At 36.9% G+C, this 15,322-nt stretch overlaps 1 protein-coding gene across 4 annotated transcripts in view; it reads left to right on the top strand.

The window, feature by feature from the left end:
• RTN4 (reticulon 4) overlaps positions 1-15,322 on the top strand; it is a 79,472-nt gene that overhangs the window by 12,931 nt on the left and 51,219 nt on the right. For 3 of the 4 annotated variants that reach the window (XM_064364096.1, XM_021672861.2, XM_064364097.1), the window contains exons 2-3: positions 6,536-6,592; positions 7,269-9,674. The exons of the other annotated variant lie outside the window; for it this stretch is intronic. In XM_064364096.1, the coding sequence (XP_064220166.1) occupies positions 6,536-6,592; positions 7,269-9,674 (2,463 nt within the window). The remainder of the gene's footprint in view (positions 1-6,535; positions 6,593-7,268; positions 9,675-15,322) is intronic. 4 annotated transcript variants of the gene reach the window in all.

Below are 15,322 nucleotides of genomic sequence, written 5' to 3'. Positions count from 1 at the left end.
AGTGGAAGCTTTGCACTTGGATTTTAAGCCTTTTTTCTAAAAGCATTTAGAAACTGTATGTTTCTCTCTAAGCATTACCTTAGCTGCATCCCACCCATTTTCATTATCATTTGATTCAGAATATTCTTTAATTTTCCCCATGGTATTTAGAATTCCTCATGGATTATTTAGAATTCTGTAGTTTAATTTTTAAACATTTGAGGATATTTTAGATGATTTAATTGAATTCACTGTAGAACAGAGACTGCATGATTTCAATTGTTTTAGATTTATTGAGATTGTTTTGTTGTCCAGGAAATGTTTTATCTTGGTGAATATTTCATATGTACTTGAGAAGAATGTGTATTATATCATTGGTTATAGTGTTCTATAAAAGTCAGTTTAGTTTATTGGTAGCATGACCTAAATCACCTGTATCGTGTGTGTGTGTGTGTGTGTGTGTGTGTGTGTCTCTGTTTGTGTCTCTGTCTTTGTTTTTCCTTTGTCCCATCTGCTTTCTGGATTCTTTTATTTTTTTCTTTTGTTTTTTCTTTTGGATTAATCAAGGATTTTATAATATTCAGATTTATCTCCTCTGTTGGGATTTTAGCTGTACGTCTTTATTTTTTAAAAGGCTGTTCTAGGGATTACAGAATGCATTCTCAGTTTATAAAATAGCAAGAAGCTTATACCTCCTTACATATTTCACATGTAATAAAACATACTTTCATATACTCTTTTCATCCTTTTATTGTCATAAGTTTTGCTTCTGCATGTATTAATAGCTATTGTATTTTGTGATTATTTGTGCTTCAGAAAGTTAATTATTCTTTGAAGAAAAAATGAGAAAAAAGTTCTTTAAAAAGCATCTACCTATATATTTACCATTTTTGCCATTCTTTATTCCTATATAAAGATCCAAATTACATCTGGTGTCATTTTCTCTCAGTCTGAAGAACTTGATTTAACATTTCTTGTATTGTAGGTGTCTTGGTGACAAATTCTTTCAGCTTTTGTTTATCTGAAAATACCTTTATTAATTTTTAATTTTTCCATATATTTTGTTTGTTTGTTTAGAGATAGGGTCTTACTCTTGCCCAGGCTGAAGTGCAGTGGCATGATCATAGCTCACTGCAGCCTTGAAGTACTGGGCCCAAGTGATCCTCCCACCTCAGCCTCCCAAGTATGTAGGACTACAGGCACACGCTACTGTACCTGGCTAATTTTTAGATTTGTTTTTGGAGAGATGGGGGTCTCAAATCCCAGGGCTCAAGCGATCCTCCTGCCTCAGTCTTTGACAGTCCTGGGATTACAAGTGTGAGCCACCATGCCTGGCCATTAAAAAAAATATATGTTTTGAATAATACAGTCAATTCTTGTTTTTTAGGTATCGTTATGTTCTGTATAGCCACCAAAAACAGGGAATTAGCACATACTGAATCATTGTTCTTAGGGAAAATACTGTGCAGGTTCCTGTAAGCCTCTTGTCGTAATATTTTTGTTAACCAATCAGTACATTACCTTGTTTTATGTGTTTTTCTGTCTAAAGCCACCTGGGGTACAACAGTACAGTTAGATAGAAGGTATAAATTCTAGTATTTGATAGTACAGTAGGGAAATTATAGTTAACAATTTATTCTTTATTTCAAAATAGCTAGCAGAATTGTAATGTTTCTAACACAAAGAAAAGAAAAATGTGAGGTGATGTATAACCCTGACTTGATCATTACACATTGTATATAGGTATCAAAATATATGTACCCCCAAAATATAAAACAACTATTATATATAAATTAAAAAATAAAGACATCTTATTTAATATGTATTACTGATTCATTAACATTGTGCTCATGGCCAAGAACACTATAATTCATGCCTGAAGGAAGATTATCTAACGTATATTTTCTCTGTAAGGCACATCATAGCCTTCTTGTGGTTAAAAACACTAGATAGCAGGTCAGCGCTATGCGTAAGGGCCATATTAAACAGGGAAATCAACAAGAAAAATGCAAGAATGAGAAAAATGTGGCACTAAATAGACTGAGAGGAGGACACTTGTTTACAGTGGCAGAGCTGAAACAAGAAGGCGGTTGGGTTGCCTTGTTCCATCTCAGCTGGGAACTTGTACTTTGGATGACCCGAAGTTTGCCTGCTCTGCTCACATGCATGTCCTGGAAAATGCTGCAAGTATGGATTTTGGGATTACAAATTTAGTGAGTAGGTAAATGAGCAAATAAGGAATCTATGAGTAATGAGGATCCTCTATATATAGTTCTAGATTGTCAGTTTTTTCATACCTTTAAAGGTGTTCCATTACCTTTTGGATTAAATCATTGAGAGATGAGGTCATTCTTACTGTTATTTACCTGCTTTTTTCCTCTGACTGTTGTTAGGGTTGTCTCTGTCTTTGATTTTCAGTTTGACCCTTATGATGTGCCCCTTTGTGGTGTTGTGTTTATTCTGCTTGGAGTTCATTGAGCTTTGTGGATCTGTGGGTTGGTATTTTCAAAATGCCAACTTTTGTCCAATTTTAGGCCATTTTATCTTTTTTTTGGGGGGGAAGTCAGGCAAGAGAATCTTGGGAGGCGGAGGTTGCAGTGAGCCAAGATAGTGCCACTACACTCCAGCCTGGGTGACAGAGCGAGACTCTGCCTTAAAAAAAAAGTGCTAATTCAACACCTACGTTATTTGTTTGTTTATATTTGTTATTCTTATTTATGGTCATATTTCCTTGCCACTTTATATGTCCAGTGATTTTTAATTTTATATTGTATGTCATGGATTTGGCGGTTTTAACTTTGTTCTGGCAGGCATTTAATTAGCTGGAAAATAATTTTGATCCTTTTAAATTTTGTAGGGTGGGTCTAGAGGCAGGGGATCTGCAGACCTACAGGGCCAGATGGAGTAAATATTTTAGGCTTGTGGGCCATATAGCCTTTGTCTAAATTGCTCATCTCTGTTTTTATTGTGCAAAAGTAGCTATAGACAGTACAGAAATGAATGGACATGGCTATATTCCAATACAGTGTGAGCCCATGAGCCATAGTTTGCTAACTCTTGGTCTAGAGTATCCTTTATTTTAGGGTTAGAGTAGTCCTGCTTGAGTTGTTTAGTGAGATCTTTCCTGTCTGACTGTTCAGAATTTTTATGTCAGGTCTTCCAGCACTATCTGACCTTCAGAATAATCCCTTTAGCTTGCAGATCTACCGTAGGTTTCTTGGCGAGGCCTTGGTGAGTCTTGTGCTGTGCACGTGCAGCGTAGTATTCATCCAAAGGTTTCAGACCCCCGTCCACATTTTTAGAGGTCCTTTTCTGTAAAGCTTTTCTTTGTATGTTACCCTGCTCCACAAATTCCAGACAACTCCTCAGCCTCCTCAGCTTAGCGAAAGTGCGGTATTCTTAGCCATCTGTCTGTACTGTAGACCAGAATGTGCCTTTAGACAGAAAGCAGGGTAGTCATCTCACAGGTTTCCCTTTTCTCAAGATTCACACTACTGTACTGCCTCTTGTCCAGTGTCTCAAGATAGTTGCTTCTAGTGTTTTGCTCATATTTTTAGTTGCTTATATTGGAAGAGTTAGTCTGATGTAATTACTCTCATAGCCAGAAACAGACGTTCTATGATTTTAAAATGCAGTTTTTTTCTAGTTTTATAATTAGATACGATTTAAATACCTCTGTTTTCTCATGTGAAATGAGGGTAACAGAAGTACCTCCCTTATAGGGTAGGTTTGAGAGCTGAACGAACATCTGAAACAAATGTGCCAGGTCAGCACAGTACCTGTCCCACATTAATGTTTCTATAAATGTTGTTATATTGTAAAATAAAAGCAATTGATCAGTGTAATATTTCTGCTAATTACAAGGTATTTACTGGGTAACAATTTACCTTGTTTCAGGAGAACAAACTTGAGGGGCTGATATAGTAAGAAGGATTTACACCAGTTGCACTTGTACACAAACACATCCTTCAGAAGATGAAGCACATCTCATGCTTTGAGGAAGTCTAGCAGAAAAAAAAATGTTAAAGCATAAAGACTTGGGAATTAGACTGTTTTGAATTCTGGCCCTCTGGTCTCCTAGTGATTTAGGGCAAATAGTTGCTTCTTTTTTCTTTCCCTATCCCTCCTCAACATTTTGAGGTAGGTACTATTATTATTCTTATTTTACAAATCTTATGAGGCACAGAAAGGCTAAGAGTTACACAGTTGTAAGTGTTGGGTTTGTGATTTGAACTTAGGCAATTCAGTTTCATGATCCATGACTGCTTTATTAGGAGTCTGAACTGTATTCTTGAAGGCCCAGAAGATAGTTAACTATTCTGGATTTTTTTTTTTTTTTTTTTTGAGAGCTTTTAGAAATGTAATACTTGTTTTATGGTTAACTCTGGATTGAATCTCATTTTACAAAATGAAGATTTTTTTCCTTAAACTTAATGAATCTTTGAAATACCAATTTGAAAACTTTTTTACTTAGAAAAATTCCAGGAATATAGTTTTTATTGTAAGAGATCCTTACTGTACTACGTAGGAATAAGGTTACAGTACATTAAGAAAAAATTTAGATTTTGGCACAAATTTAGATGTTGTTTGTTTTCCCACTAATTTTAACAATAATATATGTTTCTAGTTCACTTTCCAGGTAGACTAGCCTCTGAATTAGTGGCTTTTAACTATATTGTCTGGATTAAAAAAGGCAACCATTTTGTTAAGAATTGACTCTTATTTAGATGGAGCAGGTGTGTAATTACTTGGTTCTGCTCTTTGACTCTTAAATTTCAGTTTTCTATAAGCTCATAATTCAGTGTTTTAGCCGAAGGGAACTTTCCTTCATTTTACAAATGAGAAACTGTAATTTAAGACCACATAGCAAGTAATTTTTTAAAAGTGTGTACACGTATATGTGCACTTTATTAAAAAAATCTTATAAGCCATTATTATGTTACTCCTTTGACTGGATAGCCCATTCTACCTATTGCTTTAGATTGTAGGAAACCCTTTTAACCACACATCATAAATTTCCTGTCATCATCTTCATCTAGGAATCCTTTATGACATCATGCCCAGTATATATTTATCTAAAATATATATGACCCTGTGAAGTTAGCTCTCCTAATTCATTAAGGGTAATACGCTTGGAAGATAAGTCCATATTTATGTTAGCTACATCTCTTTGATTTTTATCTATTTTGATGAGCCTTGTTTAGTTTGTCCTTTCGGATGAAATTGTCTAAATTTATTAGGTTCTTTCTGTTAAAGGAATACCACCTTCCAGCCATCTCTCAGGCTATTTCAGATCATCTGATGCTAGAGGCCTTTCTCTAGTGTAAACTGTGGAAGATCTTTAGCTTAGGATCTCCCAACTGCAGGTACAAGATGATATTGTACAAAGTTAATATTACCAATATAGAGTATATTAGTTAGCTTGGGCTGCCATGACAAAATATCATAGACTGAGTGATTGAACAGAAATTTACATCTCACAATTCTGGAGGCTGGTAAGTGTAAGATCAAGGTGCTGTGAGGTAGATTTCTTTCTGAGGCTTCTTCTGGCATATAGGTGACCACCATCTCACTGTGTGCTCACATGACCTCTTATGTGTGCCTGGGGAGAGAGGGAACACGAATCAAAGCAGCTCTCTGGTATCTCTTCCTGTAAGGGCACTAATCCCCTTGGCCCAGGGGCCTACCCTGACTGCATTTAACCCTAATCACCTTTCAAAGTCCCCATCTTTAGCTGCTATCACATTGGTGGTTGGGGCTTTAACATGAGGGGATATAAACATTCAGTTCTGTAACATACAGTGATTAAGGAAATGGGCTCTGGAGTTGAATTGCCTTAGTCTCTCACTAGTTGTGTATACAAATAACAAGTAGCCCTCACTTAGGTTAATTTTAAACAAAACTAGTAATAGTGTCATCCTAAAGCAATTATTATTATTATTATTTGTATTTTGGACTCTTTGGCATTTGGACATTGGCACAGGACTAATGTCTTCAAAGAACAGTGTACAGTGACTCTTAAAGAGTCTTTTTCTTTCAATATAGACAACTTAGAATGTAAGAGAAAACGCATAATTCTTTATAAGTGTTTTTCTAAATTGAACATATGCCAGTAACAAAAGAGTAAGCATTTATAGTTGTTAATTTTATACAAATTCAGCTTTTTCTATAGTTGTCCTATTTTGGCTTGAATAGGACAAGACAATTTACCTATATGAAAATGAGTGAAAGCTTTGGATATGATATGTTAAGTAGAACAGTATTTTAAAGCCACTTTGATTCATAAGTTTCTTTAACATAAACAGGTTGTATTGCTTCTTGAAAAATGATAGGTTCTATGGATAGCATTTAATCAACTTTATAATATATATGATGATTTAACTTAAATTAATGGTACTACTTTTTTTGACTTCCTTTTGATCTTTGGACCTTTCTCTGTAGATAAAGTTTTTTGTTAACTTAACTACAAACTGAACCCTGGCTTGCTCCTCTTATCTTTAGTCTCCTTCCAATCTGTCTTTATTTCTGCTGAGGTTATATTCTATTTGTTTTTCAGATGAGACCCTTTTTGCTCTTCCTGCTGCATCTGAGCCTGTGATACGCTCCTCTGCAGGCAAGTTCTTTCTGCCAGCCTTTTATCCTCTCTGTGTTCTAACTTTAATTCTTTAGTGTGTTAACTCTATGCAGAGTAATTTGAATTTACTAAAAATTAGCATGGTTCCAAGAATGTTTGCCTACTGGAAAAGTTGAAATTTGCATTATATGGTATGCCCAAGGGAAAATGAGCAAAATCCGATGAACACTTGGAGGTACATGAGGAATTCTTGGACCCTTGAATTACATTTACATATTTACCGCTCCCTTTCTCCAAATATAGTTTGAGTATAGCCAGAAAGGCTTTCATGTAAATAAATAACCAGTCTGGCATTTAATTACCTAGTGCCCCTTCTTTCCTATACTGTCACTTAAACTCTTCACAAATAAGCTTTTCTTCTCTAAAACTAGCTAATAGTATCTTAGTTGATAACATTTGAAGTTTTCTCAGACTTGATTTGTCTTTGCGTGGCATGTATTGCCTCTGTAGTCATGCACATGTTACACTTACAGTAGCATAATATTTTCAGTAATGATTCAAGTCTATTTTTTTAGTCTATTGTTATTTATTGCTATTAACATTTCATTTTAGTAAACAGTAAGTCTTTACTAACACTTTTGAATCTGTCATAAAACTTGCATTAACTCTGAGAACACTGGCATTCTCTAACTTTCCTTTCTGTCCATGGTCACAGAAAAAATTATGGACTTGAAGGAGCAGCCAGGTAACAATATTTCGGCTGGTCAAGAGGATTTCCCATCTGTCCTGCTTGAAACTGCTGCTTCTCTTCCTTCTCTGTCTCCTCTCTCAGCCGCTTCTTTTAAAGAACATGAATACCTTGGTAATTTGTCAGCAGTATTACCCACCAAAGGAACACTTCAAGAAACTGTCAATGAAGCTTCTAAAGAGTTCTCAGAGAAGGCAAAAACTCTGCTTATAGATAGAGATTTAACAGAGTTTTCAGAATTAGAATATTCAGAAATGGGATCATCTTTCAGTGGCTCTCCAAAAGCAGAATCTGCTATAATAGTAGCAAACCCTAGGAAAGAAATAATTGTGAAAAATAAAGATGAAGAAGAGAATTTAGTTAGTAATAACATCCTTCATAATCAACAAGAGTTACCTGTAGCCCATACTAAATTGGTTAAAGAAGAGGACAAAGTTATGTCTTCAGAAAAAGTAAAAGACAGTTTTAATGAAAAGAGAGTTGCAGTGGAAGCTCCTATGAGTGAGGAGTATGCAGACTTCAAACCATTTGAGCGAGTATGGGAAGTGAAAGATAGTAAAGGAGATAGTGATATGTTGGCTGCCGGAGGTAAAATAGACAGCAAGTTGGAAAGTAAAGTGGATAAAAAATGTTTTGCAGATAGCCTTGAGCAAACTAATCATGAAAAAGATAGTGAGAGTAGTAATGACGATACTTCTTTCCCCAGTACACCAGAAGCTATTAAGGATCGTTCAGGAGCATATATCACATGTGCTCCCTTTAACCCAGTAGCAACTGAGAGCATTGCAGCAAACATTTTTCCTTTGTTAGGAGATCATACTTCAGAAAATAAAACTGATGAAAAAAAAATAGAAGAAAAGAAGGCCCAAATTGTAACAGAGAAGACTACTAGTACCAAAACATCAAACCCTTTTCTTGTAGCAGCACAGGATTCTGAGACAGATTATGTCACAACAGACAGTTTAGCAAAGGTGACTGAGGAAGTAGTGGCAAACATGCCTGAAGGTCTGACTCCAGATTTAGTACAGGAAGCATATGAAAGTGAATTGAATGAAGTTACTGGTACAAAGATTGCTTATGAAACAAAAATGGACTTGGTCCAAACATCAGAAGCTATGCAGGAATCACTCTATCCTGTGGCACAGATTTGCCCATCATTTGAAGAATCCGAAGCTACTCCTTCACCAGTTTTGCCTGACATTGTTATGGAAGCACCATTGAATTCTGCAGTTCCTAGTGCTGGTGCTTCTGCAGTACAGCCTAGCTCATCACCATTAGAAGCTTCTTCAGTTAATTATGAAAGTGTAAAACATGAGCCTGAAAATCCCCCACCATATGAAGAGGCCGTGAATGTATCACTAAAAAAAGTATCAGGAATAAAGGAAGAAATTAAAGAGCCTGAAAGTATTAAGGCAGCTGTTCAAGAAACAGAAGCTCCTTATATATCTATTGCATGTGATTTAATTAAAGAAACAAAGCTTTCTGCTGAACCAACTCCAGATTTCTCTAGTTATTCAGAAATGGCAAAAGTTGAACAGCCACTGCCTGATCATTCTGAGCTAGTGGAAGATTCCTCACCTGATTCTGAGCCAGTTGATTTATTTAGTGATGATTCAATACCTGACGTTCCACAAAAACAAGATGAAGCTGTGATTCTTGTGAAAGAAAATCTCACTGAAACTTCATTTGAGTCAATGATAGAACATGAAAATAAAGAAAAACTCAGTGCTTTATCACCTGAGGGAGGAAAGCCATATTTGGAATCTTTTAAGCTCAATTTAGATACCACAAAAGATATGCTGTTACCTGATGAAGTTTCAACATTGAACAAAAAGGAGAAAATTCCTTTGCAGATGGAGGAGCTCAGTACTGCAGTTTCTTCAAATGACGACTTATTTATTTCTAAGGAAGCACAAATGAGAGAAACCGAAACATTTTCAGATTCATCTCCAATTGAAATTATAGATGAGTTTCCTACATTGATCAGTTCTAAAACTGATTCATTATCTAAATTAGCCAGGGAATATACTGACCTAGAAGTCTCCCACAAAAGTGAAATTGCTAATGCCCAGGATGAAGCTGGGTCATTGCCTTGCACAGAATTGCCCCATGACCTTTCTTTCAAGAATGTACAACCCAAAGTTGAAGAGAAAATCAGTTTCTCAGATGACTTTTCCAAAAATGGGTCTGCTATGTCAAAGGTGCTTTTATTGCCTCCAGATGCTTCTGCTTTGGCCACTCAAGCAGAGATAGGCAGCGTAGCTAAACCCAAAGTTCTTGTGAAAGAAGCTGAGAAAAAACTTCCTTCTGATACAGAAAAAGAGGACAGATCACCATCTGCTATATTTTCAGCAGAGCTGAGTAAAACTTCAGGTAATCCAATCTATACGCAGTTTTGTGCTTTCATGCCACTTTTTGACTTATGGAACATTCCACTACATTTTGTGTTTTAGATTATGTTCATTAGTCACATTGATAAGAAGTCTTCTCCATTATCATTTAAAGGTTTTAGTGCTTTTTCTAACTCGCTTGCACTCAGCATTCAACCTTAACTTTTCACACAGTTAAATTTGTTGGTCACTTTTATTTTGTACTATGGAATTATTAATAGAAAATAGTTTTATTAGACTTGACTTTAGTACCTATTTCTTTTTATTTTTTTACTTGTGTTTCTTGGTAACATGAAGAGCAAGAGATATTAAAATATTTTCAGATGTGTTTTTGTTATCCCAGAAATTATTTCATATTTAATTTTTAAAGAACATTTTTGTAGCATGTTTTAAATATTTCAATATCGTATAGTATTTTTCCAGTGGTAGGTGTAAAGTTAGGCATAGTGAGTTTAGACATTTTGTTGAAAAGTAGAAATTGAGTTACACTATTATCAATTATTTTGAAATGTATTCTTTTTTTCTTTTGAGTATCCATTTTCCACATAACTGATTTGCATAAAGTGATTTGTGCGTGTGCTTTTTATTAGCATTCTGATTTAGCTGTGTTTTATAAAATGGTGATTATGGTGAATTTGCTGAATATACTATGTATTCAAGTTGGGTAGCACAGTGGTAAACCAGTTGCTGTAATCTAAGAAAGAAGAAATTATGAACATTGAGGCAGTGGGATGAGCACAGATACATAGAACTTGGTGTTTGATAGATAGGGACATAAAGGATGAGGGGAAGAGGTGAAGATGACCCCAGGAACCCTGGGTTCCTTTCATGTGCACATGTATGGATGGCAGTATGAGAAACTGAGATAGGAACATGAGAGATTAAAGTAGGTTTAAGAGGGGAAGATATCAGAGCCAAGTAAGAACTTTTTTAAAAAAAAGATAAAGAGGGGAAGATACAAATTCAGTTTTGAATATGTTGGTATTGATGTACATACCTCTAAGATAGTCAGTAAGTTATGGATATTATACATAGGAAGCTCTTGAGAGAGATCTTGGCCGTATGTTTCTGTCATGAGCTCAGAGATAGAAATTAAAGCCCCAGATACCAACTAGGGAGAACCAAGAGAAGAGGACTACTTAAAGGTGGAAGAAATGGTCAAAATTATCAAATACTAGAGAGGGCAGTTAAAGATTGCAAGTTGGTCCAAAAGGAGGGAAGGTGTTGACATGACAGCAGCAAATGGTGTGGTGTGAGTAGGCATGGCTAGGATTGAGGAAAGAGTGAGACTTGAGCAAATGGATATTAAATATTGACTACTCTTAAGAAGTTTGAGTTTTTTTCTTGGAGAAAAATTAAAATGTTAGCAAGCAGGAGGAAGAGTATGCAGTGGAGGAAGGGCTTCTTTTTTTTTTTAAGATGGGAAGGGGAAAATCTGATTACAGGTGCTGGCAGAAAGTCAGAAGGGGATAGGGATGAGCTCCCTAGTTCAGGTGGAAGAGAAGTGTTAGAGGGAAGGACACAACTTTGATTTTAGGGAATGGAAAGGAAAGTATGGGTACTGATACTGTTAGAGTTTTGTGACTGAAAGTTGAGGGAATTCTTTTATGGTTTATGTTTATTCTTTAAAGCAGTATGTTTGGCTGGGCACGGTGGCTCACGCCTGTAATCCCAGCACTTTGGGAGGCCGAGGTGGGTGGATTACGAGGTCAAGAGATCGAGACCATCTGGTCAACATGATGAAACCCCGTCTCTACTAAAAATACAAAAAATTAGCTGGGCATGGTGGCGCGTGCCTGTAATCCCAGCTACTCAGGAGACTGAGGCAGGAGAATTGCCTGAACCCAGGAGGCGGAGGTTGCGGTGAGCCAAGATCGCGCCATTGCACTCCAGCCTGGGAAACGAGCGAAACTCCGTCTTAATTAAAAAAAAAAAAAAAGCAGTATATTTGTTTGCTAGGAATGAATTGGATCATGCTTGGCTAGAAGAGGTCTGCAATACCTCTTACTAGGGAAACCAAAGGCATTGTATTAGGAGTCTGATCAAGGTTGAAAGGTGGTCTAAATGTTAGGGTGACTTTTCTTTGACCGTGCCTAATAGCCTAGCTATGGGTTCAGAGAAAGCAAATGGTTGTGTTGATTCAAGGATGTGTTTTGGTATGTGGGCCCTGTGATAGGACAGTAAGTCAAGAAAGCTGAGTCTGATAGCAAGAGAGTAATTTGAAGTGATGGATTGTGGCATCTGAGTTGAAGGATGTGAATAGAAAAAGGCAGGACAGGTAGGAGGAGAGTAGATGGTCAGTGAATTCAAGACCTGAATTAGGTTTAAGAACCCAAGAGTAGTAGGGATAAGTAAATGCCAGAATGGTAGGAGATTGTGGTCAAAGTAAGGGGGAGAGAGAGAGAATGCATGTGTTGGAGAGCAGAGGAGTGTTTGTCTCTGTGTGTGTGTGTGTGTGTGTGTGTTTTCAATGTTCGATGTTGGATGTTGAATTCAGAATTTCAGAGGAATAGCAGTTCAGGTTGATTTTAATGGCCAGTGTTAGTTAGACTATGAGGCAAAGGCCTACTGTGTAGTCAGATTAGGATTGCTAGAGGTGAGGTCAAGTGAACTATGAGGCTGTGATACTGGATTGCACTTCTGCCTAACATTGAAGTCACCCTGGATGATGGCAGGACTAGGGGTTGAGAGAAAGAATAGGGCATTAGTCTTTGGTAAAGAGCAGTGAGGTGACTGACAGGATGGTAGATAGAAGCAATGAGGAAGGATAGAGAATGATATAGCAGAATAACCAAGACTTTTGCCCAAGGCCTCTGAAATAGAAGTCTGGAAGCAGCATTGGTGAGCAGAGGGTACTCACCTTCTTCCTCCTATCTTAGGTGTGTAGAGTATGAGACAACCATTTAGCCTCCATGTAGCAGTTTCCACAGGGAAAGCAGTATCCTTAAGAGCCCAGTTTTCGTGCAGGTGAGGTAAAGGCAAGAATGTTCAGTAAAGAAGTTGAGGGTTAGAAGAGCTGGTTCACAGTGGAGTGGCAGTATCAAACAGCACAGTAAAATGGTTTAGGAGGTAACAGTAGAAAGAAGGGTCTCAGAAGCCCAGAGCAGCATGGTGATGTCTGTGGGTGAAGGGCAAGGGGAGTGAGCAGTGTAGCAATGCCTTTGAAGTCTCCAACAGCCCCAGTGCTCCCTCCCAAAACTTAAAGCTAGCAGGCCTCTAGTAGATGGTGGCTCTCAGAAATTTCAGTATTTCAGGAGTCACCTGTTTCTTGGATTGTTTTTGTTAAACCTGGGGAATCTATAGCCTAATAGTTTAGAAGTAAGGGAAAAAAAGGGGGCATTGCACCTGAAAGCTTAATGGGGATGGTGGAAGAAAGTATAAGCAATGCATGGTCATTCTCTTTTAGAATATGTTTGTTTATCTCCTTTCTCTGAGAAAATTGTTATTTCCTGCCTTTTTGACTTAACCTTTTTTTGATATTAAATATCATAGCAACTCACTAAGGAATAGAGAATTATTTAGATACACTCAATATATGTATTCTACAAAAGTTGTGGGAAAGAAACTCAGTGTTGCTATAATAAAAACAATATAGGTGACCTGAGTGTTTAGTCTTCACTATACCACTGGCAATCGCTTTGTTTCTCTAGATGTCAGTTTCCTTTTCTTTAAAAGGAAGGGTGAATTAGCTCAAGTCCTTGCAACTTAACAATTTTCTTGACTTAATTATTTAAGAGGCATCTGTTAAAAGCAGTTGAGTAGTTGCTTTAACATGCTTATATCAAGCACTATACAAGATTTTTTGGGGGGGAGCAGGGAAAAAGATGAGACTAAGAGTTTTGCCCTTATGCTACTTACAGCCAGCTGATAATAGACACACTGTTAAGGACATAGGTAAACATTGTGATCTATGTTATAGTAAGGATAGGCACTTACCTCTCTTATCTTCCTGAAAGCAAGGTTTAAGTGTACTGAAGTCAAATGTACCAAAATACAGCAGGGGTCTGATAAAACATAAGGGAACCTCTATTATTGGATGACTTGAAAGTTTTATGCCATCTCTAATTATGAAATACTTAAGTGTATTTTTAAAACAAATTCTGACTCTTATTAATGTATATGCATTTAAACATTAAAGGTATTATAAATATTAATTTCCTCAGGACATTTATTATCTCATTTGTTCTTCTTTTCCTTTTTTGAGACAGGTTCTTGCTGTGTCACTCAGGCTGAAGTGCAGTGGTGCAGTTATGGCTCACTGCAGTCTTGACCTCCCAGGCTCAGGTGGTCTCCAGCTTCCGAAGTAGCTGGGACCACGGGCTTTTGTCACCATACTTGGCTAATTATTTTTATAGAAAGGAGATCTTGCCTTGTTGCCCAGGCTGGTCTCAGACTCCTGGGTTCAAGGATCCTCCCACCTCCCACCTAAGTGCTGGGATTCGGGCGTGAACCTCCAGGCCTTTCCTGTTCTTGTTTTCTTAAAATGGCATTTTGTAGGCAGAAATCAGTTTTAGTTTTGGGAAGAAAGATTGATTTTGTAAGAGAGGTGAATAAGGTATTATGTTGCAGATGTTGGTACTTTATTAATTTGGGGGAGTAAAGTTTGTCAAGAAACTAATGAATTCTGGTCTTCTCCCCTCCTCCGTTTATAAAGAAATTTGTGACAAACTGTATTTTTACTCTTGGAATATAAATGCTGATTTTTTTGTTTCAGTCTATCAACATGTGCTGTTTTCTCTTTTAGTACCTCATAATTTAGAGGGAGTTTTTATTGATCTAGGTCCAGCATTTCATGCACGTTCTTTAATCTAAAGAAATCTGTAGCTAAATTATGCTTTCAGTACCCAATATATTATAATTATTATTGGCACTTTAGTTTTTTGGTTTTCCACTTACAATGGTATAAGGTAAAATATTCCAAATTTATTCTGTACATAGGCCAAGATGGCAAAACTTCTGAAAAGAAGAGTTAACCGTCAGGCAGCACTACCACCATGTGACAGCTGAAATATTTTTTCAGGTGATGCATGAAAGTCTCAGTTTGGCATAGGAACGACAGTTTAAGGATATGGGTGTGTAATGATTGCTAGTGGGAGACTACCATCACATACTAAGGGAGGAGAGAGGCTAACTCTCCCTTGGGATGTTTTTCATGGAATAAATGATTCTGTGAAAGTTATAGATAGCAGATGTGAGTAAACAGAATGAATAGGCCTGTTAATTTATATAAATATGATTTTAAAAGTTTTCCAGATCTTGTTTTGTTGGATATGATATTATGGTTAGTAGGTAAACCTATTCACTTGCAGCTAGACACTTAGATGAATTTGCAGATTGGCTATGTGTGACTAAGTGCAAAGAAACATTTAGGTGTATTCAGAACTAAACTTAAAAATCATTCCGTGCTAGAGAAGGTTTTATCATATATTAGTTGCTAAATTTTCTATGACTAGAATTAAGCGGATTTTTTAAAAAAAAACCATGGTTTGGGAGGCCGAGGTGGGTGGATCACGAGGTCAAGAGATCGAGACCATCCTGGTCAACATGGTGAAACCCCGTCTCTACTACAAATACAAAAAATTAGCTGGGCATGGTGGTGCGTGCCCATAATCCCAGCTACTCAGGAGGCTA

Source organism: Aotus nancymaae, unplaced genomic scaffold (genome assembly GCF_030222135.1).
Source record: "Aotus nancymaae isolate 86718 unplaced genomic scaffold, 86718_ANA_hifiasm-v0.15.2.pri h1tg000057l, whole genome shotgun sequence".
NCBI lineage: Eukaryota > Metazoa > Chordata > Mammalia > Primates > Aotidae > Aotus > Aotus nancymaae.
The sequence above is the reverse complement of the archived record's forward strand: the minus strand, read 5'-3'. Positions and strand labels throughout refer to the sequence as shown.